Source organism: Trichoderma camerunense (genome assembly GCF_050948025.1).
Source record: "Trichoderma camerunense strain CBS 138272 chromosome Unknown V8C40scaffold_1, whole genome shotgun sequence".
Taxonomy (NCBI): Eukaryota; Fungi; Ascomycota; class Sordariomycetes; order Hypocreales; family Hypocreaceae; genus Trichoderma; species Trichoderma camerunense.
The window spans coordinates 890,068-914,671 of NW_028145369.1; the positions used below are offsets into that span (position 1 = coordinate 890,068).

The window sequence follows — 24,604 nt, forward strand, 5'->3', positions numbered from 1 at the left end:
TAGCGTCACCAACATAATAGTGCCCGTTACTCGCCAAAGGAGAAGAAGAAGACAGTTTGATTGGTGCTGCTCAGTCATGGGATTGATGGGTTTCAGTGCTTGAAATTGACAAGGAATTTGGCTTTTGCCACAGCTTTCATTTTGACCTCGCAGCAATCACCCTGCCAGGTTGACGGCATTTACAGCTCCAACTATGCAGAAGCCAATGGTCTATGCGGCCTTGTGGCTGGTCATGATGACCGGCTCCCTTGCACTGGGAGCTCACGAATCTATTCGACGCATCATGTATCTCACAGGGTGAGCTCTTTCACTTTGGCCTGATAATTAATTTGTTTGATGAGTGGCTGACGCTTCTCCAGGCAACATGTTGTCGTCCCGTCGGATGCCTATCTTGTGAATTCCATTACCCATGTGATTTTGGCATTCATGCGCTCAGATACCTTCAATGTAGACAAGACGCCTGCAGAATTCCCTTTGTTTACAACGGTGGATACAGTTCGACAGCAGTTCAAACCGGATACTAAAATCATGGTGGCAATTGGAGGCTGGGGAGATTCCAAAGGATTCGAAGAAGCTGCGCATGACGATTCATCAAGGAAGCGGTGGGCTACTCAAGTCAAAGCCATGATTGACCTTACAGGTGCCGACGGCGTCGATATTGACTGGGAATATCCGGGGTAAGTAGAGGTGAGAAGGTCAACGAATGGTACTGACTGATGACGCATAGTGGAAACCGTGATGACTATAAGCTTATTCCAAATTCACAACGCCGGTGGGAGATTGAGGCATTCGTTCTCCTTCTTGGAGAACTTCGTTCAGCTCTAGGGACAGGGAAACTACTGTCAATTGCAGTGCCGGCTTTGGAACGGGATCTGATGGCTTTTACAAGTTCGACTATTCCAACCATTTCGAAACACGTTGATTTCATCAGTGTGATGACTTACGACATGATGAACCGACGTGATGGTGTTGTCAAGCATCACAGCGGCGTGGCTGAGTCGTTGGAAGCAATGAAGCGTTATATAGATTGTGGTGTACCTCCGAACAAGCTGAACTTTGGACTTGGCTATTATGTCAAGTGGTTCATGACGGAAAATTGCGAAAATCAGCACCCATTGGGATGTCGCACTCAGTTATTGGAAGATCCGACTAATGGAGCCGACCTGGGTAAGACGGGTGCTTTTAGCTGGCATGACGAGGTTCCGTCAGAACTGGCGAGTTCTTTTGCTAAAGCCCAAGCACTGGGCGACTATGATGATGATGGAAGCTACGGGTATTGGGATGCTGAAGAGAAGAGGTGGTGGTCGTACGATAGGCCAGAGACGATCAAGACAAAGGTGCCTCGGCTTGTCGGCGAGCTGCAGCTTGGCGGAGTGTTTGCGTGGGGATTGGGCGAGGATGCTCCGCAGTTTAATCATTTGAGGGCGACTGTCGAGAGCGTCCAGGCCTTGAGCGGCGATGATAATCAGAAAGACGAGCTATAGAGCCTTTACGAGCACTAGGGAGCTGTTTTGATGTCATTCAGACCGGACTAAGTCAGTCTATACGCACAACTTGGCATTTCTGTTCCTGAATCCCTGTAAAATTCTTCGCCACGTGCGCGCATCCGAGAGCATTGAGCTATGAGGTAGAAAATGTGACGCTCCGGCTAAATTCTGCATCACGGCCATAAGATCCGCACGTGGTCCCGATATGTCCATGATATGTGAGCATAAAACCAGGATGGACGAAGATGGTGCTGACGGAGAGAAGTTGGCCTTGAAAGGCTCTGGGCGGGCGGGTGAGGCTAGGGCAAAAAAAGCCACCCCGGGCTAGCAATTAACCTTGCCGTTAAGAATAACCAGAGCTTAAAGCAAAAAAAGGCTTCGGTATTGTTTCGGTACAAGTCAGCCAAGGTGAACCCCCTGGCAGAAATGCAGGGCCGGGCGAATCACAGGCGCGGGCCTGGACACGCTGTGATCGAGGACAGAGGAGAATCGCGGAGGTTCTGGGCCTTTTGCTTGTCATTATCGAGTTCCTGGCCGATATGCTTCTACGGTGCTGAGGGACCCATGCAAGACCCCATCTGCATCTCCGCCTCCGCCAGTGAGTGACATGATCCAAAGAACATGGACGCAATGCAACCATAGGACCCATGGCACGCTGCGGGTTTCTCGGGCTAGCAGCCAGTTGAGGCAATAGAGGGACAAGCACGTCGAGGCCGTGTCGCGCGACAGTAATTCCGAAGAAATATGGTAAGTATGAAGGCAGAAGAGAACCAAGCGAAATCAATGCAGTAGCAACATCATCAATTAAGCGAGTACAGAGGGAAACAACCCCCAAATCGAGTGCACAGACTCAAACCTACACACCAGAATCTATCTGGAACAACCTATTCAGGAAAAAACAACAGAAAGCAACCACACGCCGTAAGCCTCAGGCACACAGCTTCCCTTGGGCTCCATACCGGCCCCCAAGCGTGATTCTTCGCCTGGCCCGGAAGAGCCCCGAGACCTCTCATCCCTCCATGGCAGGCATGTGGTTGATCCGTGAGAAAAAACTCCTCAGCCTGCCAAATTGGATCCTCCTTGGGGCCTTGGCTTGGCTCCAGGGCATCGTCAATGGCTGCAATGTCACCGTATCCGCCGGTGGGTGCCAATGCAGACCGCCGGCCTGTTCGGGGAATGCATTGGCAGTCTGATCGGGGGAGAATATAAAATGTTGTCTGAGTCCGCCGTCTGTTGTCGTGGGGGAGGTGGTTTCTGGTGGTTTCTGTCCGGCAGCAGCAGCTCGAGTCTCACATCTCTTCTCTTTTTGCTTGAATCAAGATGCACTTCACGCCCTCCCTCGTCGCCGTCGGCCTCGCTGCCATCGGCCAAGTCGCGGCCAAGCCTTATCCCAATCCCGCCCAGGGCCTCAAGCCTATTAAGCAGATTGAGCTCGGCCCGCGTCCTTACTTCCTGGTCGATAGCATGGAGGACGGCCCTCTCAAGAGTATGCTGGACTCGTGCAAGGAGATGAAGATCAAGCCTTCTTCCTTCTCCATTGCCCACCGTGGTGGCGGCCCTCTGCAGTTCCCCGAGCACTCGCGAGAGTCCAACCTGGCGGGCGCTCGCATGGGCGCCGGCGTGCTCGAGTGCGACGTCGCCTTCACCAAGGACCTGGAGCTGGTGTGTCGCCACAGCCAGTGCGACTTGCACACGACGACCAACATCGTCAACATCCCCGAGCTCAACAAGAAGTGCACGACGCCCTTCCAGCCCGCGGCCAATGGCAAACCCGCGGCGGCCAAGTGCTGCACCAGCGACATCACCCTCGCCGAGTTCAAGTCGCTGTGCTCCAAGATGGACAGCTTCAACGCCAGCGCGACAACGCCCGCAGACTACCTGGGCGGCATCCCGACCTGGCGCACCGACCTCTACAACACCTGCGGCACCACGCTCTCCCTCAAGGAGCACATCGCCATGACCAAAGCCCTAGGGTTGCAGTTCACCCCCGAGCTCAAGACCCCCGAGGTGCCCATGCCCTTCAAGGGCCACTACACCCAGCAGCAATACGCACAGCAGTTCATCGACACCTTCAAGGAAGCGGGTATCCCCCCGTCCCGCGTCTGGCCCCAGAGCTTCCTCTACGACGACCTCCTCTACTGGCTCAAGCACGAGCCCAAGTTCGCCAAGCAGGCCATGTACCTCGACGAGATTGCTGATTTCGCCGGCATGGACGCCGCCGTCAAGAACCTCACCCAGTACCACGCCGACGGCGTCAAGATCGTGGCCCCTCCCCTGCCGTACCTCGTCACTAGCAAGAATGGCAAGATTGTCCCTAGCGAGTACGCCAAGAAGGCTAAGAAGCTGGGCCTCAAGATTATCACCTGGAGTTTGGAGCGCTCTGGCCCTATTGCTGCCGTTCACGCCAATGGCGACTACTACTATTCTTCCATCCAGGATGTCGTTACGAGGGACGGCGACATTTACACCCTTGTCGATGTGCTGGCTCGACAGGTTGGTGTTTTCGGCATGTTCTCCGATTGGAGTGCTACTGTGACTTACTACGCCAACTGCTTTGGTCTCGGACTGTAAGGGGATTTGCTGCGTGGGGATGGAATTCTTTATTTTTGTCTGTATAGGTAATTAATGCTGTGATGAATGGACGATGACGGAGGGGGAGAGATATATACGACTTCAGAATAGAATTAGTGTATACGAGCGAATCACTGGTTTCGTTCACCCTTATGGCCGAGTCAAGCTTAGTGTAAAATAAAATAAAATAAGATGAAAAGAAGTCTATCAATGGAATGATTATAGTGAGAATGAGAATGAATACAAAGGAGATATCAAGATGTAATCCGTCTTAATGCGCCACTTCCCATCCCATGTCCTCCCTAGATGTTGCCCCGCAGAATAGTAACATTAGCAAAGTTATGAGGAATAGCCTCCAAAGACTGCTTCTTGCCATGGAAGAGCAGATCAAAGTACGCCATCAAAATGCCATTCAAATCCTTATCAAGCTGATGCGGGTCAATGCTTCCCAAAACCTGCGCGATAGCCTCCTTCGCCGCAGCGGGAAGATTCAAAGCACTAACAAGCATCAAGTCATCCTTGAACGCTCCGTGCTGAGTATTGGCAATGGAAAGCTCCATGCGCTTGCCCTTGAGGCGAGGCCAGAACTGGTTCCATGACGGATCCTCGTCATCGTGGCCCTCATGTCCGACCAAGACGAAGGGCTTAGCGACGTTGCTGCTCAGAACGGGGTCCGTTACCATGCCGTCAAGGTCAAGGCCGCCGATGACGCGCTTGTCAACGTTGATAACATTTGCAGAGGTGGCACCGCCAAAAGAGTGGCCCCAGATGGCGAGCTGCTTGTAATCAATGGTGCCGGGGAAGTCTGCGAGCACGGGCTTCATGACTTTTTGATTCTCGAGCTGGTTGATGATGAAGGTAATGTCGTCGGTGCGCACCTGCGATTGTCAGTACATGATTATTTTATCCTTGGAGAGAGAAAAAAAAAAGGGCGCGAGTTACCTTCATAAGCTTTGGGAGAACCTTAGGATCAGAGGGGTCAAAGTCGATGCCCTCAATAATGGTCCCGTCTGGGTACTGGATGGCGGGTGCTTCAAACGGGTGGTCGACGCTAACAACCACGTAGCCATGGCTAGCCAGAGACCGAGCCATCGCACTATAAATGAGTCGCGACTCTTCAAGACCAGGCTCAAAGAGGATGAGAGGATATTTCTTGTTCTTGTTGGAAGCTTGGCCGCAAGGGGAGAACTTCTTGAGGTCGCAAAACTCCATCTGAAACGGCTGATAGAGAGTATCAGGCAGGCCAACCTGAGTGGCCTGTTGTCCGTAGCTGGCGGCAACTGGAGGAGTCATGTACGGAACAGTCACAGCAGGGCATGATCGTCTGGATTTGTCGACTGGGAGGTAGAGCGAGACCAAGAGACGGCGGCTTTTGGACTTGCCCGTCGGATCTAGGGGATCATGTCGGCTTGTATCCGTCAGTGGCAGCTCCTTCATGGCAACGGCATAGGGACCAGTTGGGCCAGGGACGAGGACAGCCCTGGTGACGGATAGAAGTAGGCAAATTGATCCGATGAAGCGCATGGTGTCGGTAGCAAGTGGTGAAGATGATGGAATAAAGTCGAAGTGGGAGTACACAAAGATGGAAAATTGTAGAGTGAATTGAACTGAATTGAGAGTAGTTCTGGATAATTAGAGGGTTGATGTTGGTTCTTTATAAACTCATCTGAAGCCCCTCTGAATGTCTTGTGGAGGCACCTTACAGCCTCGTTCAATGACCACAGCCGTGCAAGTCCACCAAGAGCCAAACCCAAATAGTATATGATGGCACGAAGCCAATGACGACGAAATGGTTTGAGCCTGATGGGGTTGCGACTGTACGAGGCGAGATGAGTACGTAGGCATCTCCTTCCCCTATATAAGTATATTGGAAAGGGCATGATTGCAGCTCGAAAGCTGCCAAGTGCGGCTGAGGGCGAATTTGCTGCCGCGAATCGACTCGCCATGGCGTCGCGATATGATTGCCGTTTTGGGTAAAGCATGATGATGAGGTCGATGGTAGATCCGCACTAGCAGGATGGAGTATCTCATCTCGTAAGAAGGGGGCATTATGCGCACACACGCTATCATCAATGACCTTGTCTGCGTTAAGCAGGCACAGGCACCCCCACTAGCGGTTAATCAATCAAGAAACAGAACAGAACAGTGCGTGCTCGTTCCACCTCAGTTCTTCTTGGGGGGCTTATTATTATTGATAAAGGCTTCAGTGGAGGCGTAGAATTGGCCTTCGCGCAGTTTACGTTGGATGAAGAAGATGTCAGCCTCGGAGATGTTGACCGAGGGGCGTTCGTTGCATATGTCACGAGCAATGGTACTCGTCGACGCTCCCTCGGCGGCCAGGCGAGTTTCCACCATCTGGAACAGGTCCTGGATGCCAAAGGGACGGGGCACCTTGTTCTGCAGGTCCTCCATGCTGGCGGGCTCATGGTTGTGCTGGCTCGACCGCGCAGAGATGATGTAGTCGGCCATTCGGGTGCGCCGAGCGACGATGAAGAAGAAGGGGCAGTCGGTCTTTCGAGTCGAGGTGATGTACTTGTTGCGGCTCAGATGGTACTGGCGATAGATGCCGCTGTGCCGGCACCGCACCTCGCCACGCACGACGACGCCATTGCGGCGGTTGACCCGCTCCTTTATGGTGATGAAGCCGTGCGAGTATTCAGCCCGCTGGATGGCATCGTAGGCTTCTTCAAAGGAGAGAAACGTCTGCCCGATCAGAGAGGACATGGCAGCAGCTGTGAATGATGATATGAAGGACTCAATGGCAGCAGCACAGTTCAAGACAGGACAGGTTGGGCAAGGCAGTGCAAGAGAGGACAGGCCGGGACAAGACAAGACAAGAGAGGCAGCAAAAGCGAGCGAGAGGATGCAATGACGATTATACCACAGGTGCGGAGTCTGGAGGCATGGAGATGGAGACCAAAAGACGCGATCCGTGTCGCTTTTCTTGTTTACGAAGCGAAGCATCCAAGGCAGCCACGTGATGCAGCTCCCGCAGCCAAAAGGTGGGGTAGCTCCTCTGTAGGCCTCAGGTTAGTCTGGACAAAGTGTGTGTGTCTGTGTGCGTGCGTGCACTTTAGGTCTATGTACCTAATCTAACTTAATATCAGACAAGGAATACAGCCATTGTTGTCTAATTGATACCAAGGTATACAAGGACAAATAATTTGCTTTTTGCTGTTTTTAGATGTCCTGATTACCAGAAATGTGGAAGCACCAAAGTCCCAAAGAGCTGTGGCAATTATCGGCATACACACTCAATGAGCTCCGGAGCATTACAGCACGGCAAATGCGCTAGGGGAAGACGGCTCAGAGGGGGATCTCAGCACCAAGGTTGCATGCTAACTGAGCAAGGGTGCGACCCCTCATAGCAACAACCTGCAGATCCTGTTAATACGAGTACCAGACTTCAATGACTGCTCGTGGAGGCGGGCATTGCTCCTCTTCCTTGGCAAAGAGGAGCTGATTCAAAAGGCCGTCAGCACCCGTGCTTCTACGGCCCAATTTCTCAGACAAGAGCATTCATTGCTACTCATTGCCCAATCTTGGAGTCTCGATCCTCTTCTCTTGGATTTTTACCTCTTCAGATGGGATCCGTCTTGCCTTGGAAATGGGCAACTCACGGCCGCCTGGTGTATGACCCATCTTCAGTCTAATCCTCTGCACTCGGTCTGCTTGGCTTGAAACAGTTCACTTATACAATGTAAATAACGACAGAGAGAGATGAATATTCCTTAGACGTCAATTGCTTTTTGGTTTTCTCGGGACTTCACCTGTGGTGGTTCTGCATCGGGCCTCACCGAGAGCGCTGACTCACCCCGGCGAGGGCTAAAAGAGCCAGCCACTCACTGTAGACGTAGACCCGCCTCAGCAAGGGCTGAAGGTTGATTTCACTTTTGGCAAACCCGTTTGAGCACTCATCCGATCGGATAAGGGGTCGAACATCAGGAGAAACAAGCCATCTTTCCAAAACATACACTGTTATCACATCAGCGTCTGAATACCCTTTGTGCAGTCCAAATCACGACTTCCCCCCTATCTGTAACACTGAGGCTCAACGCCTAGCTCAAGGGTAGCACATGCAATTGAAGACACCAAACGCCTTTGCCGATACATTAATAAGACCAAACATCCCTGTATCATCGTATACATAGAGATCAGAGACAGTTGTCAATTTTTCTCAGCTCGTATTCGTCCGTCCCTCCAGCCAGCATGTTTGTCGGGCCCTTTGATGGCCGCAAGAAGCGGTCCCGTTGCCAAGCATGTTCAACCAGCCACCTCAAGGTGAGATGTAAAAGAGTCTACCGTGAACTCACAGATGCATGCTAATACATGTGTGTGTTAGTGTTCTGGCCAGATGCCTTGCAGCCATTGCGAGCGCCGGCGTATTGCTTGCGTTGTTGGAACCACTCAAAAAGACAACACACGAATTATTCTAGTTGATCGAGGGAAGCAAAAGACTCCAGCAACCTTCAAGTCACCTAACAGAGAGAGGCGGAAGCAGACACCTTCAACAAGTGGAGGATCCGCCGTCTCTTCTCCGTCACGAGTTATAGACAACAACCTGCCATTTCTGTACTATTTTGACGTTTTCATTGGCCGGAATAACTTTACTGGAAAGGAACGCTCATTGGTCGATGAGGTGAAGCAGCTCTCCGGCCTTCATTCCAACTCATATCTTATGGATGCCATGCTGTCGCTCGGTGCGATCCAAGCAGTCAAGCTGAATGCTTCAGACGTTCCCCCGCGGAATGAATGTTTGGCAACTGCACTAGAATACTACTCAAAGTCCATCATAGGGCTACGCGATTCCATCAATAGCCCAAGGAAAGGTGACGATAGCCTACATAATACAGTGCTATGGACAACACTATTCCTTGGCCTGTTCGAAGTGAGTATCAACTTTATTCTTGCCAAATTCACAAAGAGACTAACCCCGGTCAGTTGATTAATGACGAAACTGGTGATGGATGGCAGCAGCACATGACCCATGGCACAGCAAAAGCCCTTGAAGCCAGCGGCCCGGTCAAGTGTCGAGCTGGCCCTAGCCGAAAATTCTTCGTTCAAGCACGCATTTTCGAAGTATCGCGTACCATCCTGGAGAATGAATCAACGTTTCTCACACAGCCTGAATGGATGGATCTTTCTAGGCGGATGTGGACTGGTGAGCACGGAGATGAATGGCATCCCTTGGATTCTTTGCTCGACATCATGGTCATGGTATCCAATTTGCGAGTTCGGTGAGTAGACTTTGTAGCGCTGCATATTGGCATTCATGTTGCTTCGTTTGCTTACCATGTCATAGAACGGCCAAGTTTATTGAAGTACAAGAAGAATGCCCTGATGAGAAACCTACTCCAGAAGCTCACTCCATATGCTCCGACGCCGTTACTCTTGGGGAAGCTCTCGGCAGTTGGTATACATCATATGCGCAACCTGAAGCTAAATTAGCCACCTACTTGTCTGATGATAAGGATGCTAGTATGCTACTTTCGAGAATATTCTTTGCCGCCATCAGTATCTACCTGTCGGGCATATTCGACTATGAACTCACTCATTGGCACCAGCTTGGTCTCATACCGCCCACACTGGATGAACAAGCTGTCCAAATGCATACAAACACAATACTTGGGCTCTCTAGCTTGGCTCTCGACACAACTAACCTCTCGCCGCTGCTGTTCTTGTTTCCATTGCGAATAGCTGGAGCCAGGTCCAGAACACAGTGGCAGCGGGATTGGATAACTAAGCTGATATCTAGGATTGGCAGTGGGTTTGCTGTGGCGACTGCTATCGCAACAGAGCTGAGCTATGTTTGGGAGATATTTGGTCTCAAGGAGACTCCTGATGTGGATGAGAATGTACTGGAGGTGTTTGAAGGAATCCAAGGAGAAACACTCCTGGCGCCTCTGATGCCCACTGCGACGACGGAGTTTGTCCAAGCCAGCGACCTTGTTCTTACGTTTAATGATCAGGAGTTCTTATGATTTATTTCTTCACCTGGCAAACCTAATTGTTTGAATTTTACTTTTACATTTTTTTTTTAAAGGATATAGGCTGTTTTAAATTTTGGCTTGTTCTTCAGAAAAGGGCTGGGGTAGTATAGACGGAGTGTATATGCATTTTGCGCAAACTCAATCAATGAGAGGGCATACAGGTAACTTTTAGAGTAATTCACCTTTATAATGCGTACCCTGGTACATTCTTATTAATATGCCGTCAACATCTCCAGTAATGACTGGAGATTGATCCTCATTCGTCCTTGGCACAGGCGGCGTTACCACGTGTATAGCGCATTTGCCTCTGACTGTTCAGAGGCTTTCCGGTTTCGGCCGGCCGATTTATCCTCCGGCGGCTGACTTCAAAACCTACCCACCACAGATTGCAGATCGGAGGGGCATCACCAAGACAAACAACAAACGTGCAACTGCGACAAAATGGCCAATAGCACACAGGACAAGACTCACAGCGAGTCGCAAGTCTATCTCTCGACCAGAGGCGGCGATTACGATGTTTGTCTTCTTTTTTCTTCGCTGGGCGATGCCCGTGGCCACCTGCTGACTCTTTGCAGCTCTCCTTCGAGACCGTTGTCCTCAAGGGACTCGCCGCTGACGGAGGTCTCTTCTTGCCGCATCAGATTCCCACTGCTGAGAACTGGGTACGTATGCAGCATTGGAATTCATTTTGTCGCATGGATGGCTTCTGTCGTTTTATTGCATCTGCATGGACCAATGGCTAAAACTGGCTGCAGCGCAACTGGAAAGACCTCTCTTATGCGGAGCTGGCCTTTGAGATCCTCAGCCTCTACATTTCGAGATCCGAGATCCCCGCCGACGACCTGAAAGCCATCATCGACCGAAGCTACTCGACCTTTCGCGACGAGAATGTAGCTCCCTTGACTCACCTAGAAGACAACCTATACCTTCTTGAGCTGTTCCACGGCCCGAGCTATTCCTTCAAAGACTGTGGGTTCTACATGGACGACTGTGGTGACATCACCAATCTGACACTTTATAAGGTGCTTTGCAATTCTTGGGAAACCTGTTTGAATACTTCCTTGTCCGAAAAAACCAGGGCAAGGTCGGAAAAGGTGGGCTTTCTATCTGTCGAAAAGCTCTAGCTGGATGCTAACTGGCTAGCAGAGAGGCATCATTTGACTGTTGTGGGCGCAACAAGTGGTGATGTAGGTTTTCACCCTGTACGCATTATACAACCATATTCTAACACCTAAATAGACTGGATCTGCCGCTATTGAGGGCCTCAAAGGCAAGAAGGATGTCTCAGTCTTCATCCTGCACCCCAAGGGCCGCATCAGCCCCATCCAAGAGGCCCAGATGACGACTTGCAAGGAGGCAAACGTTCACAACCTTGCTATTGAGGGAACTTTTGACGACTGCCAGGTGAGTTTAGGCTCGAGAAAATCTGAGGACTACTCACTGATGATGGCATATAGGACATCGTCAAGGCCATGTTCGGCGACCCCGATTCCAACGAAGCTTTGCAGCTCGGTGCTGTCAACTCGATCAACTTTTCCAGAATCCTGGCTCAAATCGTCTACTACTTCCACGCATACTTTACGCTTGCCAGACAGTCTTCTTCTTTCCAGGTTGGAGACAAGGTCAGATTTGTGACCCCCACAGGAAACTTTGGCAACATTCTGGCAGGATACTTTGCCAAGCAGATGGGTCTTCCCGTGGCTAAGCTTGTTGGTATGTTTTGTTCTAGTCACAGTTCCATTCCATATGTGAAACCATGGCTAACTCGTTAATTAGTCGCAACGAATGAGTAAGTAGCAAGGAACCCTATGATTGCAACAGCCACCTAGTGGTCAAGTTATTCACGGGGGTGGAGGAGTTTTTGCTAACCACCGTCACCATAGGAACGATATCTTGCACCGATTCTGGATGACTGGCAGATATGAGAAGAGTGGTGTTCAGGACGAGAACGGCTCCAAGGCTGAAAACTGCAAGGAAACCATGAGCCCAGCCATGGATATCCTGGTCTCCAGCAACTTTGAGAGACTAATGTGGTTCCTTGCAAGAGGTATTTTTTGGTCCCGTGTCCAGTTTCCTCATTCACAACTAACTCGCCTCTAGATTTTGCCGCGACGGTTGGCATGGATGAGGAGTTCAACAGGAAGCAGGCCGGACAGGAAGTCTCCGCCTGGTATAAATCCCTGAAAACGACTGGGGGCTTCGGGCCGGTCCATGACGAGATCTTGGAAAATGGCCGCCGAACCTTTGAGAGCGAGCGCGTAAGCGATGCGGAGACTGTGGAGACGATCAAGTCCTGCTACGGGAAGACCAAGTACGTCTTGGATCCTCACTCGGCTGTGGGTGTCACGGCATCAGAAAGATCCATTGCTCGCGCCGGACCGGCAACACACCACATCTCGCTCTCAACTGCCCACCCTGCCAAATTCTCCGGTGTCGTTACGACGGCGCTGGGTGAGGAGCCTGGGTTCAACTTTGAAGAGCAGGTACTTCCTGAAGAGTTCAAGGCTTTCTCTACAATGGAGAGGCGTGTGACGCTTGTGGAGAATTCATGGGAAAAGGTGCGCGAGGTCGTCAAGGCTCAGGTGGAGGAGGATCTCAAGACTGAAAGCAACTAGACTGGTTGGCTGGATACACGAAAAAGTTTGAATTGCATTATATAATTATGGATAGATTGAATTGGGAGCCAAAAAAAAAAGTATTATTGCCCATTGAAGCAGTTGGAAACCCCATGCCCAGTTTGACGTTTTGCTCGTAAATGGGCGAATGAGATACAAGTTAGGTAGCATTTTTGGAAGTATACCGGGATCTTTCATAATCAAGGGAACCTGCTTAGATGCCTGAATGATTGTGGCGTAACATTCGGACATGATATCATCCTCCAACTTCTCGATTCTATAAGTCCATCTCGAAAAAAGGCGCGCAATAATGTGTCGATATTGCTAATCAGCCTAAGATAATACGAGTAAACTCACGGCCTATCTGGAGTTGCAATCTCGAGTCTAAAGATGGATAATCGGCCGCTTTAGCCCAACACGACAAGGCCATCCCGACCCAATTCTAGAAGAACACGGTGAATCCCACATGCCATTTTGTGTTGACATTCCGCAATTGGCAATTACATGGCTTCTAGAGGGCTCCGCACTTGCATGGGGGCTCGTATTGTGTAGACCTCTTTCGGAAGCAACGCGCGTTTATCTGTTCAAATCTATGCATGATGTGTATTGTTATTGCTTTGTGTAGTGAACCTTGCTAGTAGTATCGAGGGCATATCCTGTCCGATGTCGTCACTTGGATGGTGGAGATGGTTCGGTGCCAGGTGAAGTTAGGACGGGAGTACTTCCACGAATAGGATATCGTAGGGCTCTCCCACCTTGCGACAATAATTTAGATGGATAAATTATATACTGGATTTTAGATATTGGTGTCAACTTGTCTGTAATGGAGATACTCCGTATACTTTAGAAACCTTGCTGGAATATTACTCTCTAGTTTTACACTACATAGGGACGACATATCGGACGATTTGCACAGAAGCAACGCTTGATAAGCACCTAAACGACACTTCTCGTGATAATACTAGCACGAAATCAGCGAAATCGCTGCATCGATTGCGATTATTCGCCTAACGGCCATTTTCTTAAATTGCCGATGGCCGGGATGCCCTCGGAGCCGGGGGGTCCCCAGAAGTGGGGCCGGCATCCGGCATCCAAATGGCGCCATGCAGGCAGAAGGAGATAAAAAATAGGCATGTGCAACAGTTTTGGCCGAGACAAGGCTAGATTTCACATGCGATTCAGCCAAGAAACAAGCGCGGCTCGATTAGTTTGATGAGCCTCAATGCGGCGATCCCTCACCTCCACAAAGGTTGCAATCAAGTCGGTGCCATCCCCGGCCCCCCGGTATGTATCATCGCGAGGTTCTTCGCATGGTGGTCCAAGTTCTTCTTCTTCTTCTCCCCCCCCCCCCCCATGGCCCAGTTTGCCGTCCGTACCGGATGTTACGTGGGCCTCGAATCGATCTTTATAGGCAGCCGAGTAAATACAAACAAAGAAGGTTTCTAGCGAGGCAGAACAAAAGTAACTCATCGCGTGTGCTGCGTGTGTGTGTCTTCACCGAGTGGTGGATATCCCTTCACGATTCAACCCGCTTTGGTCCGATTTTAGCACTCTTCCCATCTCCCCACATGGGCGCAATACACCTTCTCAGAAAGACGATGCTGCAATCTGCAACCTAACTGATTAAGCTTAGCCAGACGAGTAAACAACAATCATGGCGAAACGCTAGTACGGGGACTTGTTCCACGGGGATGCCGCGGGAGGCTGTGCACGACGATAACCCAAAAACAACAAAAAAAAGATTGAAACAAAAAAAGGGACAATGAAGCAAGAAAAAAGAGTCAGTGAGTAGAGTGCCTAAGGCTTGGCTGTTTCTTTCTAGAACTCAAGGGACTATTTGCGAGGATCATCGCATGTTTGGGGTGTGGCACCCCTTGTCCGCGCGTGGGTTTCGGATGGTTCCGTAAAGGCAGGTGGTTGTTTCAGTCGGGGGCCTTTGCTGACAGCGGCTCCAGTCCTGGGAAGACCCTTTACTTTCACGGCATTGAAGGCAGCCGAGTTAGGATTGCCTTTCTCGGCGTCTCCATCCATTGACGTATCGCGAAGTATAATAGAATGACGATGGCCTCACTCTGTGTTGTTGATAGGACTCCCAAGCCAGCGGTTGATTGTCTATTCGATCTAAGAGTTTCTTGCAAGCCTAGAACCACCCTCGTTTTCCTCAAAGTATAATATCCTATTGTAAAGGACAAAAAAAAACCATTTCATCATGTTTGTCAAGAGCGCTGCTTCGGCCGGCCTTTTGTTGGCCTTGACCAACTTTGCTTCTGCGAGCCCGGTGCTCATGAAGAAGGATGTTGCCGCTTCACCTGCGGCTAACAAGATCCTGTTGACTCCTGCTGCCCCCGCCAGCGGTGATGGCTCGAATCTGGCTCTGGCAAGCCAGGACAGCTTCATCTGGACTCATGATGACCAAGGTTCGTATAAAAATGATTCCATCTTATGACGGCTAAACCAGTGTTCTAACCCTCTTCATCAGGCATCCAGGCAAACATGACTCTCCAGGCCTCCAAGAACTTCCGTCTCCTCAGCGCCCCCAACTTCCAAGACGTCGTCCAGTCCGTCGACTGCTCCACCGAAGACATCACCATCAAGTTTGGCAGCGCCTCTTCCCTGCAGGCCGCCCAGGCTGCGTGGAAATGGGTCAACCAGGCCGCCAGCAACACCATCATCTACGTTGCCGACGACGAGGCCTGCGCTGGAGCCAAGGGCCGCCAGCCCTTCTCCGTCGAGTCCATCACATACGATACTACTGCCAACACGGCCCTCTTTGCCGCGACAAAGGCTGCCTGGAGGGACTTTGCTGAGGATGCCAGCATTCGCATCTCGGGCGTGCCCGCTGCGGGAAACACTGCTAGGGATATCGGCAAGGACGTGAGCATTGATATTGGCCACGACTTCTCGCAGCCCATCTACAGCACTACTATTGATGGTGTTAACCTCGCCATTGCGTGCTCCAACTGCAAGACTCAGGGCACCCTCAACGCCGACATCACGCTGTCGCTGTCCAACGGCTTCGAGGCCTCGCTCACCACCTCGGGCAACCTCGGTGCCACCGTCGAGGTCAGCGTCACTGCCGGCGGCAGCATCAGCTCTCCTCTGTCCACCAACATCCCCATCGCCACGGTTCCCCTGGCCGGCTTCTCCATCGCCGATGTCGTCGACATTGGCCCCCAGCTCACCATCGTCGCCGACGCCTCCATCTCCGGCTTCAGCGCCTCTGCCACGGCCACCGTCGGCGCCACCGCCAGCCTCCCCGACGGCTCCGGCTTCACACTCGGCCAGGGCGCAAACATCAACCCGACCATCTCGGCCACTGGCCTCAGCCTGAGCGGCGAGGTGTCCGTCTCAGCCCAGGTTGCCCCCGTCTTCACCCTGCAGCTTGCGGCTACCTTCCTCGGCGAGGGTCTCGTCGGAGGACTTGCTCTCCAGGCTCCTGTCCTGAAGGCTGATTTTGCTGGCCAGGCTACTTCTGCTGGTACTGCTCAGTGCGGTGCCAACACTGGCATTGCTGAGGTTGGTGTTGAGGTTGATGTTAGTGCTGAGCTGGACGTCTTTGGAGGATTTGGCGGCGCTACTGATCAGCCCAACAAGACTTCCCTCTTTAACAAGTCGACGACTCTGTGGAAGGCTTGCTTGGTTGTGTAAATACCTAGGTTAGGTTGTTATACATATTTGTATAAATGTTTGGATATCGCGTTGATCAAGGGTGGTTATGTACTTCATTTGCAAAAAGGGTAGTTTGTTTATAGGAAACAAGGTTTATAACTTGAAAGAATCCACTTAATTTTGGAACAATTGTCTTTATTTACTAATATCAAAGCGTCTGCTATAATGCAAGTGCTATACATAATCTAGATGATTAACTTCTATTTAATCAAATCCACTCCCTTCACGCAGTCCAATGCGTTGCCAAAAACTCATCAACCTTGAGTGGCTTCACCTCCGGAACCCTTTGGTTAACATTAGGCGTCAAATCATACTCTCCTAGAGCAATAATCTTGAAGAACTCATGGATCATCAGCGTCCCCGGATCAGGGTTACCAGCAATCACCGCATCAATGGCGTCCAGCGAGACGTATGACTTGTCGAGCTTCTTTCCCACAATCTTTTCAATCTTCTCAACGAGTTCGTTAATGGTAACCTTGTCGCCCACAATCACGCTGTCCTCATCCCACTTTTCGAAATCCAGCGCCGCAGCAGCGTACTTGCCGACGTCTCGCATGTCCGTCACGCTGATTATGCCGTTACCATCTCCAGGAATGGTGATGCTGCCGCTATTGATATCAAGCAAGAAAGGCGGGCCCTTGTATCCAGCTCGAGCAACTTCTTCGTCCTGCGGCGCGCCAGGGGCCCAGACGTTCATCCACAGACCGTTGATGAAGCGCGTGTACTCCAATCCTGACTTCTTCACTGCCTCCCAGACGGGTTCCTTGGCCTTGTAATAGGCAACTCGGTCGTATGCGGGAATGGACCATTCCGATGGCACGAAGCGCTTTACCTTGGCTTCCTTGGCTGCCTCTAGCAGAGCGATTTGCAAGGTGCCTACGGCTGGGCCGTAAGCCCAGATGCAGCTGAGAACAGTGTGGACGCCTTGGAGAGCGTTAGTGAGCTGCTCGTGGGAATCATAGTCGACGACTTTGACGATGGCGCCTTGGGCTTCGAGTTCGGGGCGTGGAGAGCGGGAGAGGATGACGAGTCGGTGCTTTTTGGTTGCGAGGATGGCGTTGATGATGTTGGAGGCAATGGCTGAGCCTCCTCCTGCGATTGCAACAGTAACCATTTTGATAAAAGATATTCGAATTCGATTTATGACAAGTTTGAAAGAATGGATTGTATTGTTGAGCTGTGAGTGTGATGAATGACTTCTTGTTTTGACGAGAAGAACAGATACATTTATATACATCTGATAGACTGATACTCCATGGCCCCCCTTGCTACTGACAGGTATTATTTGTTACAAATGTCTCAATCAATAATCAAAACTTACAACAGTCATCAAATCGTCGTTTTGTCACTATTCGTCTTGCCGTGCCCGCATCAAGTTGCAATGAAGTTGACCCCCCTGCTTCGATTCGTCGCGGCCGACGGCGGCCGCGCTTCGTGCCTGGGTTTGCTGTTCTTAACCCCAATTCGCTGACTAGCAACTCCGCTGGTGGAGACATCGATCTTAGAAGAGAGCGGAGACTAATCTGAATAGATAATCAAATAATTGTTGATTACGGGAATTCTAGAGTTAGAAAGCCCAGCTGTTGTTCGGTTCTAAAGAGGGTATAATTATATTATATACATCCTGTTTCATTTCCATCTTCTATCCGCGTCTTATCATATTTCTTTGAAATTTATAACTGTATAATACAAAGTAGAGCAAGATGGGTTTTATTTAGACAGTAGTGCGACCAAACAAGGATCGTTTTGAATTGGTTGAAAGTAGTTAAAAGTGGATGGCGAATCAGACAAGAGATCCGATAACACATTATCCACGGCTTCAAGGTGTTTTGCTACAAGGTAGCGTAAATAATTAGTCATGTGTTGCTTTCTATACCAGTACTTATAGAAGATAACTTACCTGCAGCCTGCCATCTCCTGCCATAGTTCCAAGTAGCCTCTCGGAGTGTTTCAAGAGCCGTAGTCCACTCCGCCTCGTCCATGTCGTCGCGGAAGGAAATCAGCTCCAAGGTAGCTCGATAAATGACGTGGCAATACGTCGGCGGAAACGATATTATATTAATCTTACGGTAATGGTTATTAATGGTGTCCGCCACATCGACAACCATGCGAACAATTGTCTTGATTACTAATGCAGAGGCCACGCGACATGATGGTGGGAAACCTTTAATATCGCCTTTGCACAGATCGTCCGCTGTGAGGGGTGGGTGTCGACTGTGTAAAAGGAGGAGCGAACTTTAACAAGGGCAGGTTAGCATTCATTTTTTCCCCTTCTCGTTGCTCACCACCACGATGACGTTTAGACAAGCGACTTACACAAGTGTTATGGCGGATGGCTCACAATATCCACACATGGCACCACCAGACCGCTCAACAAGTATCCTCATAAGTTGCTGAAGTTCAATATCCAACTGATATTTCTCATCTCCTAGATGCTCTGGTGCATGAGCGGTCTCTAGACTATGACGGAAAGACACCGTCCTGTCAAACAAGCACCACGCTTTTGCCTGATAGCCAAATACACCAGGCTCTTCATCCTGGGTAAGAACGGCGTCACCAAGGCGAGAGTATGAAGGATCAAGATCAAAGGCTTCAAAAGGAAGGTGCTGTGGCATTGAAGCCTGATTGATTGCAAACGGCTTGGAGAACGTGGCATCGTGCAACATGGTTGACCTGCATGTAAGCGCATCTGTTAGGACTCGATCGGAATTATGGGTAATCAACCGGCGCTCGAACCTGTCGCGTATAACCAACGCCCACCAGACGTTGCATCGCTCGGCTACTCTGATCCATTCATCGCTATATCGAAGATGGTCCGACGGCGGCTTCTCATCTTGCAGGTCCATCCAATGACCCATTCGTGCGCATGTGCCAATGGTTTTGTAGCATTCTTTATACATGCCGAAGCCGTATTCGTAGCAAGACAAGAGCAACCCTGCTTGTATCATTTCCAATGATGCATCTATAGTTGCGTTTACACTCCAAAATATGGACCGTGTTGCCTTGTACAATGGTTCTGGTGCCGTGCCAGTTGCAGGGCAGTGTATCGACAAGAGGATGCTCAGCAAGAGAATGGCAAAATCTGGGCGTTTCGTTTTGCTAAAGTCTGTCATCTTGCTATAAAATAGCTTTTGTGACATGATGGGTATCCATTTGTGGACATTGTCAAAATAAAGGCTTAATGCTCTGTATATCTCGCCTGGATGTGACTGGAGAAGTTGATAGACCTCTTCACCAACATTCAATTTGGAGGCAAGCGCGTCCAGGCGTGAGATGAAATCGGCTTCATACTCAATTGGTCCCAACTGACTTTCTACCTCGGCAGGGTCCGAATCTGCGGCTGAGTGGGTTGATCTAGGCACTCTAGAAGCGCCAGGGACGAGCATCTCCTCAAATAGCTTGAGTCTCTTCCTCAGCTGGCGGAACTCTTCTATTACTGGCACGCTATCGGCGGCATCTTCGTATACACATTGTATACGCAACCTAGAAGCATGAGTCTAGGCCCACCACCTTTTCGAAAGATCAGAAAACGATTTTAGTCGCTTACCGCTGGCAATGTAGGCATTTCGGTAGCGCCTTGTCACACTTCTTCTTCTTACGGCGACAGGAGAGACAGACGTTGTCTGCCCGGTCCCGTGTGGGTCCTTCAGCACTTTCAGGGGAGGGAAGGTTAGAACTCATAACTGCACATCTATGAGAATTCAGTAACGTTGAACCATGAAAACGCGGAGAATGAGCCTGCTAGAATGATATGTGCAAGTGTGTGTTAAGGATTGGACGGTTGATTGAGACGGCCACTGACGGAGCTGTAACTTGTATCGGACTTAAGACACCGGAGCCACGGGGCGGACTTTTGCGGATATGGTCCAAGTTGGTTGGCGGCCGCGGTCGGCCGCCAATTGATGGCTCCATTCGCTTGCCATGCAAATCACATAATCAACATGAGTATGTAATCTAGACTCGAAGCCGGGATGCGGATGAGCTGAGCATGATGAGCACATTGCAAAAGCTGCTTGATGTTTCAGTAAAGAAGCCTATACTTGGCTTACAAATCCAGAGTCAGCTCCTTGGTCAGTCCAAATACATAGAGTATTTGATTCCGCCATGAAATGAACCCGACTCTGCAGAAGAGACATGCGAAGTGCTTCTTTACTGATGGTTGCTGTCAGAAGACGTCCGTGACAACTGCTGCATAATAGCGAGAGATGTAAGACGGCGCATTTTTCTTCCCGTGGGCTCCTAGAGATTCTTTTGTAGAAGGACGTGGGTTCGCACAGCAAAGTGAAGACCGCGACTGGCATCTATGGTTGTTTATTCAGATAACGACTCATTGTGAAGTTGGACAATCATAAGGAGGCTTCGGTCTTCCAGAACATTCAGCGGATATGGCTCTTTGTAACATTTCCATGTCATTCATCGCAAATGCCGAGGCTGCTGTAGCTTGGTCCAACGGCATTATTTTGGCCAATCATTTAGCCAGTCTCTTATATAGGAACCAGCATCTGTTGCGTAAGGAGATCTATGGTCAACAAGAACATTGATCCGAGAGTCAATCTCAGCCAACGAACCAATATCCTGCCGGCCTCAAGAAGTGGTTTGCACTCGGGCGAAGCCATATAATTGGTCTAGTGGCGCAATGGCAGCGCGTTGCTTTCCGGTGGCAGAGGTTCCAGGTTCGACCCCTGGCTGGATCGAGTTTCATGTCTTCTTTTTTTGTAAAAATCTCGAATCAAATCGAAACAAGCGATACTCTCTTTCTGTCTTCATTTTTTGGTGGTTCGATGAGTGGATTCGAGCCCCAGCTTCTAACTCGTCGCGGATAGCACAGCGAGGGTAACTCCCGCAATGCGAGTACCGGCATCCTGATCCTGTCATGGCAGCTGAGCATCTGCTTTCTGCAGCTTGTGTGGCAGTTAATTATTCCTGGCCTATGGCGCATCAGCAAGTCCGAATACGCGCGCCCTTCCTGGTGTCTTGACCCCTGTCTGTTAGCTTGGACAGTATTTTAGGTAGCTTGGACAGTATTTTAGGTAGCTTGGCTACACTGATTGTTTTACAACTGATGCCAGACCGGCCAATCATGAGCACAAAGGCGTTGCTTCAGCGGGAGGAATGTGAAGCGCAAAGAGCGTCGCCGGAATCTGAAAATAGCATCAGCATTACTAGCTCCCGACACGGTCAAAATTTCATCCTTTTTTCTCTTTGTCTTATGGTTGTCACTGAAGTTTTGGAATCAGAGGGGTTCCATATCATTGAAGTCTCACCGTCATCATCATCCTCAGTAGCATTCCATGCAGGATTGCAGCTAAACCAGCCACTACGCGCCGTCATCAGCACGTAGGCAGGCCACGCCATTTGGGCTGTGAAAAAAATGGCATAGCTCAGCCACTGTGGCCCAATCAAGGGGAGGCGTGTAAATTGACCACCATTCTATTCTGTCCAATTTTTTCTTTGTTGAGGGCAGTGAAAGAGGCCCTGCAAGCCCTGGTCCAGCCAAGCTAGATTCGCAGCTTGCTTGCATCATCAGTGTGAAAGTGCAAGTCTGTACTGTCTGATCATCTGCCGTTTTTGCTGCTAGCCTGCAGTGGAGCTGAAAAGACGATGCGATTAGCCTGGTACCTTGGAGATACCTGGGCGCGGCATGGATGAAACAGGGCAGCTGGCGCTTAACCGGTTCGCATCGTTGGTTCTTGCCGGGTCTCTTGTTAATGCTGCCGGGTTCATGGTGACGTAGTGACGAGCCACATCGCATGACATCACGCAGCGATTCCATGGAAGTGTCTTGTCTTGTTGCTGTGATTGACTTGCACGGTAGCAGCTGCTTTAGATCGTGTGTAAGTCGTCGGTTGCCTTGCAAACAAGTATTCTAACAAGTATTAAATCCTGTCGTGCCTCGCTCGTATCGTGTCTGTTCTATTGATCCATTCTCAACTCTTCTCTTCTCATCTTTCTTCGCCCGCCAAACTCGACTCTGACACTCTGGTGATTATTCCTTCGCAACAAGTAAACGTGAAACAGTCACAATCGCTCCAAACGAGACAAGACGCATTCAAGCCCAACTAGCCCGAAACTGGCCCCTTCACCAAGGGCTCTGCAGTGACTGGACCGTCATTACACGCCATCCTCTAGCCGACACACCCTCACAGTTAGCTCCGCAGCTTTCAACATCCAATTCGACGCCACTCGCCTGTGAGAGAGCTCCTTGTTCTGGCAGCTTCTCAGGTGTTATTAAAACCCTTCTCTCTTCCCACCCTCAGCCTTTGATCGGTTTCCTCAGACATTTGTGCGGCTCTCTGCAAAGTTGTGCGCTCTAGAGCATTAGAAGGCATCCCAGAAAAGAGTCATCGCTTTTATAACCGGAACAAGGCCTCTTGCCCAAACTACTGCCCAACATGGCGCTCGGAATGATTACCATTATTCACATCGTGCTTGCTATTCTCGTCATCATCGAGCTCGGCATCACAGGCTATCGTGAGTTGAACTTGACAAACCTGTTTATTTCTCACTGTCTCCCTACTAACATTGCACCCTGTAGTTGTTAATGTCACTTCTGGCTTTGGCTATTCGTCTCCCGCTACCTATGCGTTTATGCTATTCAACTCAATCTGGAGCTTGCTGATCCTCGTCTACCTGGCCGTCACGCCACTTTACCTTGCACGCTTCTACCATGCTCTTGTAGCGTTTGTCCTCTTGGTCATTACGACGATTTTCTGGTTTGCCGGTGCGATCGCCATGGCTGCCTTTATTGGAGTCCCCGCGTGCCACGGAAACACTTTCTGTCAGACCTCGCAGGCGGGAGTCGCCTTCGGATTCTTCTTGTGGGCAGGATTCCTGGGTCTCACGATTCTCGAGGGCTTGACTACTTTGAGGGGCCACGCACGTGCCGACAAGACGACTCCCTCAAATGTCTAGAAGTTTTGAGCCTTCTCGATAGGAACAGGTGGGGTGGAGAAGAGGAAGAAGGGGACGATGGATGTCGATGAGATGAGGCAATGATGCGATGCGATGCGATGCGAAGATGCTGAATGCTTGGAACTGGAGTGATGATACCCTAATACACCTTTATGAGGATTTCTTTTTTGTCCAACGGTTTGCTACGGAATTTTATGTCACTACCTGCCTATTGATTAAGCCAGCAAAAGGCGAAAAAGAGCGACAGTATGAATATATGAGTCTCCAATCATGTTTTTGATCCAACTGTGACTGTTTCAATGATGAAGTATCCGATACAGCATAGCATAGCATTCATTGTCATTGTCCATCCCTGCATCCTTGTGGTTCGCATCGTAAACACTGACGATATGCTGCCCTACCCACGAGAGCAGAATCCTGCATCCGGGAATTTACAGTCTGTGCGATTGCTGAGTGCCGACCCCACAAGTTGTCTTGGCCCACAAGCGGAGTGACGGCAACAAAGGCGTTGACAAAGAGAAAAGAGACACGTCCAACAAGCGGGACAAGGTGGCATTTCATTGTTTGGCATTACCCCCTGTGATTTCAAGTTGCCAGCAATGAGGGCTTACGAGATGCACCAGCATTGACAGCCAAACACGTGGCAGGCGGTGTGCCCAACTTTGCATGATCAATGCCTTGTATAAGTGGCCTTGCTTGGGTCTGAATAGAATAGATGGGGCCGGCCGATGGAATGGGGAGCCTTCTGCAGAGGAGATCCCCATCAGTGACAGATTCTGGGTCAACTTGCAGTTCCTCGTTTCATCTCATGTCTACTCTTCGCATAGAGTTTGCGGCGTCGCCAAAACTAATACGCCGTTGCCGCAACTTTGGCTCTCATTAGCTTGCGGGAACTATTGCCTTGTTTACGCGCATATTTCGAGTGGCTGGGGGGTTTTTTTTTCGCTGCTCTGGTTACCAGCCACTCAATCCACGTTTTTTCTTCTTCTTAAGAGAGAAAAGGAACCCCTGGCAGAAGCACTTTCAGCCCAGCCACATTTTTCGGTTGGTTGCCCCCACCACCAACGACAGCTTTTCCCCTGCTTTTGCTGCTGCATGCTTGGTTGTCTTACAGCTTCATTGATTGCGCAACATCCATCCATCTTTTTTCTTTGACTTCGAGTTTAGCCGTGCCCTCCCCCTCCTTAAGAGCTGGGTTTAGCTTCATATTGCCAAGTATTGATTTGCCTAGTAGCCAATATTCAGAAAATCCCGCGCAAAAGGGCCTTTTTCTCTCTCTTCTTTTGTTCAATTTCCCCGCCACACCCCCGAGATACATACAACCATCTTTTTGGCTTCTTCCCAACCACCTCATATTCCG

The 24,604-nt window shown here is 50.2% G+C and overlaps 11 protein-coding genes and 1 non-coding gene across 12 annotated transcripts; 7 read left to right on the plus strand and 5 right to left on the minus strand.

Annotated features, from left to right (window-relative positions):
• Positions 1-22: 22 nt before the first annotated feature.
• V8C40DRAFT_229412 (glycoside hydrolase superfamily) lies at positions 23-1,592 on the plus strand. Its single transcript, XM_083212470.1, has 3 exons — positions 23-297; positions 360-677; positions 728-1,592. The coding sequence occupies exons 1-3, from the start codon at positions 194-196 to the stop codon at positions 1,482-1,484; spliced, it is 1,179 nt and encodes a 392-aa protein (XP_083078866.1). The 5' UTR covers positions 23-193; the 3' UTR covers positions 1,485-1,592.
• A 902-nt stretch (positions 1,593-2,494) lies between these two features.
• V8C40DRAFT_6200 (PLC-like phosphodiesterase) lies at positions 2,495-4,209 on the plus strand. The gene has a single exon (XM_083223203.1). It carries the CDS (start codon positions 2,808-2,810, stop codon positions 4,056-4,058), a length of 1,251 nt encoding a protein of 416 aa, XP_083078867.1. The 5' UTR covers positions 2,495-2,807; the 3' UTR covers positions 4,059-4,209.
• Positions 4,210-5,901, minus strand: V8C40DRAFT_6204 (Alpha/Beta hydrolase protein). The gene is made up of 2 exons (XM_083223205.1): positions 5,001-5,901; positions 4,210-4,936 (listed from the first exon to the last, which is right to left on the minus strand). The coding sequence occupies exons 1-2, from the start codon at positions 5,580-5,582 to the stop codon at positions 4,361-4,363; spliced, it is 1,158 nt and encodes a 385-aa protein (XP_083078868.1). The 5' UTR covers positions 5,583-5,901; the 3' UTR covers positions 4,210-4,360.
• Positions 5,902-6,221: 320 nt separating this feature from the next.
• On the minus strand, positions 6,222-6,782 carry V8C40DRAFT_260228 (uncharacterized protein; the record flags this gene model as incomplete). Its single annotated transcript, XM_083219112.1, has 1 exon — positions 6,222-6,782. One exon carries the CDS (start codon positions 6,780-6,782, stop codon positions 6,222-6,224), a length of 561 nt encoding a protein of 186 aa, XP_083078869.1.
• Positions 6,783-8,003: 1,221 nt separating this feature from the next.
• Positions 8,004-10,067, plus strand: V8C40DRAFT_6213 (Zn(II)2Cys6 transcription factor). The gene is made up of 4 exons (XM_083223206.1): positions 8,004-8,339; positions 8,401-8,946; positions 9,000-9,295; positions 9,361-10,067. The coding sequence occupies exons 1-4, from the start codon at positions 8,268-8,270 to the stop codon at positions 10,037-10,039; spliced, it is 1,593 nt and encodes a 530-aa protein (XP_083078870.1). The 5' UTR covers positions 8,004-8,267; the 3' UTR covers positions 10,040-10,067.
• A 300-nt stretch (positions 10,068-10,367) lies between these two features.
• V8C40DRAFT_229418 (tryptophan synthase beta subunit-like PLP-dependent enzyme) lies at positions 10,368-12,888 on the plus strand. The gene is made up of 10 exons (XM_083212471.1): positions 10,368-10,564; positions 10,624-10,710; positions 10,804-11,017; positions 11,071-11,142; positions 11,195-11,235; positions 11,288-11,452; positions 11,506-11,761; positions 11,825-11,837; positions 11,932-12,095; positions 12,149-12,888. The coding sequence occupies exons 1-10, from the start codon at positions 10,490-10,492 to the stop codon at positions 12,661-12,663; spliced, it is 1,602 nt and encodes a 533-aa protein (XP_083078871.1). The 5' UTR covers positions 10,368-10,489; the 3' UTR covers positions 12,664-12,888.
• A 1,895-nt stretch (positions 12,889-14,783) lies between these two features.
• V8C40DRAFT_279150 (uncharacterized protein) lies at positions 14,784-16,485 on the plus strand. The gene is made up of 2 exons (XM_083221176.1): positions 14,784-15,080; positions 15,143-16,485. Exons 1-2 carry the CDS (start codon positions 14,873-14,875, stop codon positions 16,309-16,311), a joined length of 1,377 nt encoding a protein of 458 aa, XP_083078872.1. The 5' UTR covers positions 14,784-14,872; the 3' UTR covers positions 16,312-16,485.
• A 70-nt stretch (positions 16,486-16,555) lies between these two features.
• V8C40DRAFT_260232 (aromatic alcohol reductase) lies at positions 16,556-17,446 on the minus strand (the record flags this gene model as incomplete). Its single annotated transcript, XM_083219113.1, has 1 exon — positions 16,556-17,446. One exon carries the CDS (start codon positions 17,444-17,446, stop codon positions 16,556-16,558), a length of 891 nt encoding a protein of 296 aa, XP_083078873.1.
• A 440-nt stretch (positions 17,447-17,886) lies between these two features.
• V8C40DRAFT_6304 (fungal specific transcription factor domain-containing protein) lies at positions 17,887-20,189 on the minus strand. Its single transcript, XM_083223213.1, has 4 exons — positions 19,880-20,189; positions 18,649-19,815; positions 18,233-18,567; positions 17,887-18,164 (listed from the first exon to the last, which is right to left on the minus strand). The coding sequence occupies exons 1-4, from the start codon at positions 20,011-20,013 to the stop codon at positions 18,043-18,045; spliced, it is 1,758 nt and encodes a 585-aa protein (XP_083078874.1). The 5' UTR covers positions 20,014-20,189; the 3' UTR covers positions 17,887-18,042.
• Positions 20,190-20,954: 765 nt separating this feature from the next.
• On the plus strand, positions 20,955-21,026 carry V8C40DRAFT_t1. Its single transcript has one exon. It is a non-coding gene; the product is annotated as a tRNA-Arg (tRNA).
• Positions 21,027-22,161: 1,135 nt separating this feature from the next.
• V8C40DRAFT_229430 (MARVEL domain-containing protein) lies at positions 22,162-23,560 on the plus strand. Its single transcript, XM_083212472.1, has 2 exons — positions 22,162-22,803; positions 22,868-23,560. Exons 1-2 carry the CDS (start codon positions 22,725-22,727, stop codon positions 23,242-23,244), a joined length of 456 nt encoding a protein of 151 aa, XP_083078875.1. The 5' UTR covers positions 22,162-22,724; the 3' UTR covers positions 23,245-23,560.
• On the minus strand, positions 23,430-24,129 carry V8C40DRAFT_229432 (uncharacterized protein). The gene has a single exon (XM_083212473.1). The coding sequence runs from the start codon at positions 23,803-23,805 to the stop codon at positions 23,584-23,586; it is 222 nt and encodes a 73-aa protein (XP_083078876.1). The 5' UTR covers positions 23,806-24,129; the 3' UTR covers positions 23,430-23,583.
• Positions 24,130-24,604: the final 475 nt, after the last annotated feature.

Bases quoted from the DNA above. Each gene is read 5' to 3' on its own strand.
- V8C40DRAFT_229412 (XM_083212470.1), top strand. From the start codon at position 194: ATGCAGAAGCCAATGGTCTATGCGGCCTTGTGGCTGGTCATGATGACC. The intron at 298-359 runs GTGAGCTCTTTC...ACGCTTCTCCAG, and splicing joins CGCATCATGTATCTCACAGG to GCAACATGTTGTCGTCCCGT. The intron at 678-727 runs GTAAGTAGAGGT...GATGACGCATAG, and splicing joins ATTGACTGGGAATATCCGGG to TGGAAACCGTGATGACTATA.
- V8C40DRAFT_6200 (XM_083223203.1), top strand. From the start codon at position 2,808: ATGCACTTCACGCCCTCCCTCGTCGCCGTCGGCCTCGCTGCCATCGGC.
- V8C40DRAFT_6204 (XM_083223205.1), bottom strand. From the start codon at position 5,582: ATGCGCTTCATCGGATCAATTTGCCTACTTCTATCCGTCACCAGGGCT. The intron at 4,937-5,000 runs GTAACTCGCGCC...TGACAATCGCAG, and splicing joins TTCTCCCAAAGCTTATGAAG to GTGCGCACCGACGACATTAC.
- V8C40DRAFT_6213 (XM_083223206.1), top strand. From the start codon at position 8,268: ATGTTTGTCGGGCCCTTTGATGGCCGCAAGAAGCGGTCCCGTTGCCAA. The intron at 8,340-8,400 runs GTGAGATGTAAA...TGTGTGTGTTAG, and splicing joins GTTCAACCAGCCACCTCAAG to TGTTCTGGCCAGATGCCTTG. The intron at 8,947-8,999 runs GTGAGTATCAAC...AACCCCGGTCAG, and splicing joins TATTCCTTGGCCTGTTCGAA to TTGATTAATGACGAAACTGG.
- V8C40DRAFT_229418 (XM_083212471.1), top strand. From the start codon at position 10,490: ATGGCCAATAGCACACAGGACAAGACTCACAGCGAGTCGCAAGTCTAT. The intron at 11,018-11,070 runs GTGGGTTCTACA...ACACTTTATAAG, and splicing joins GAGCTATTCCTTCAAAGACT to GTGCTTTGCAATTCTTGGGA. The intron at 11,453-11,505 runs GTGAGTTTAGGC...GATGGCATATAG, and splicing joins GAACTTTTGACGACTGCCAG to GACATCGTCAAGGCCATGTT.
- V8C40DRAFT_279150 (XM_083221176.1), top strand. From the start codon at position 14,873: ATGTTTGTCAAGAGCGCTGCTTCGGCCGGCCTTTTGTTGGCCTTGACC. The intron at 15,081-15,142 runs GTTCGTATAAAA...CCTCTTCATCAG, and splicing joins CTGGACTCATGATGACCAAG to GCATCCAGGCAAACATGACT.
- V8C40DRAFT_6304 (XM_083223213.1), bottom strand. From the start codon at position 20,013: ATGAGTTCTAACCTTCCCTCCCCTGAAAGTGCTGAAGGACCCACACGG. The intron at 18,568-18,648 runs GTAAGTCGCTTG...CCCTTGTTAAAG, and splicing joins CCATCCGCCATAACACTTGT to TTCGCTCCTCCTTTTACACA. The intron at 18,165-18,232 runs GTAAGTTATCTT...GCTACCTTGTAG, and splicing joins CAGGAGATGGCAGGCTGCAG to CAAAACACCTTGAAGCCGTG.
- V8C40DRAFT_229430 (XM_083212472.1), top strand. From the start codon at position 22,725: ATGGCGCTCGGAATGATTACCATTATTCACATCGTGCTTGCTATTCTC. The intron at 22,804-22,867 runs GTGAGTTGAACT...TGCACCCTGTAG, and splicing joins GCTCGGCATCACAGGCTATC to TTGTTAATGTCACTTCTGGC.
- V8C40DRAFT_229432 (XM_083212473.1), bottom strand. From the start codon at position 23,805: ATGAAATGCCACCTTGTCCCGCTTGTTGGACGTGTCTCTTTTCTCTTT.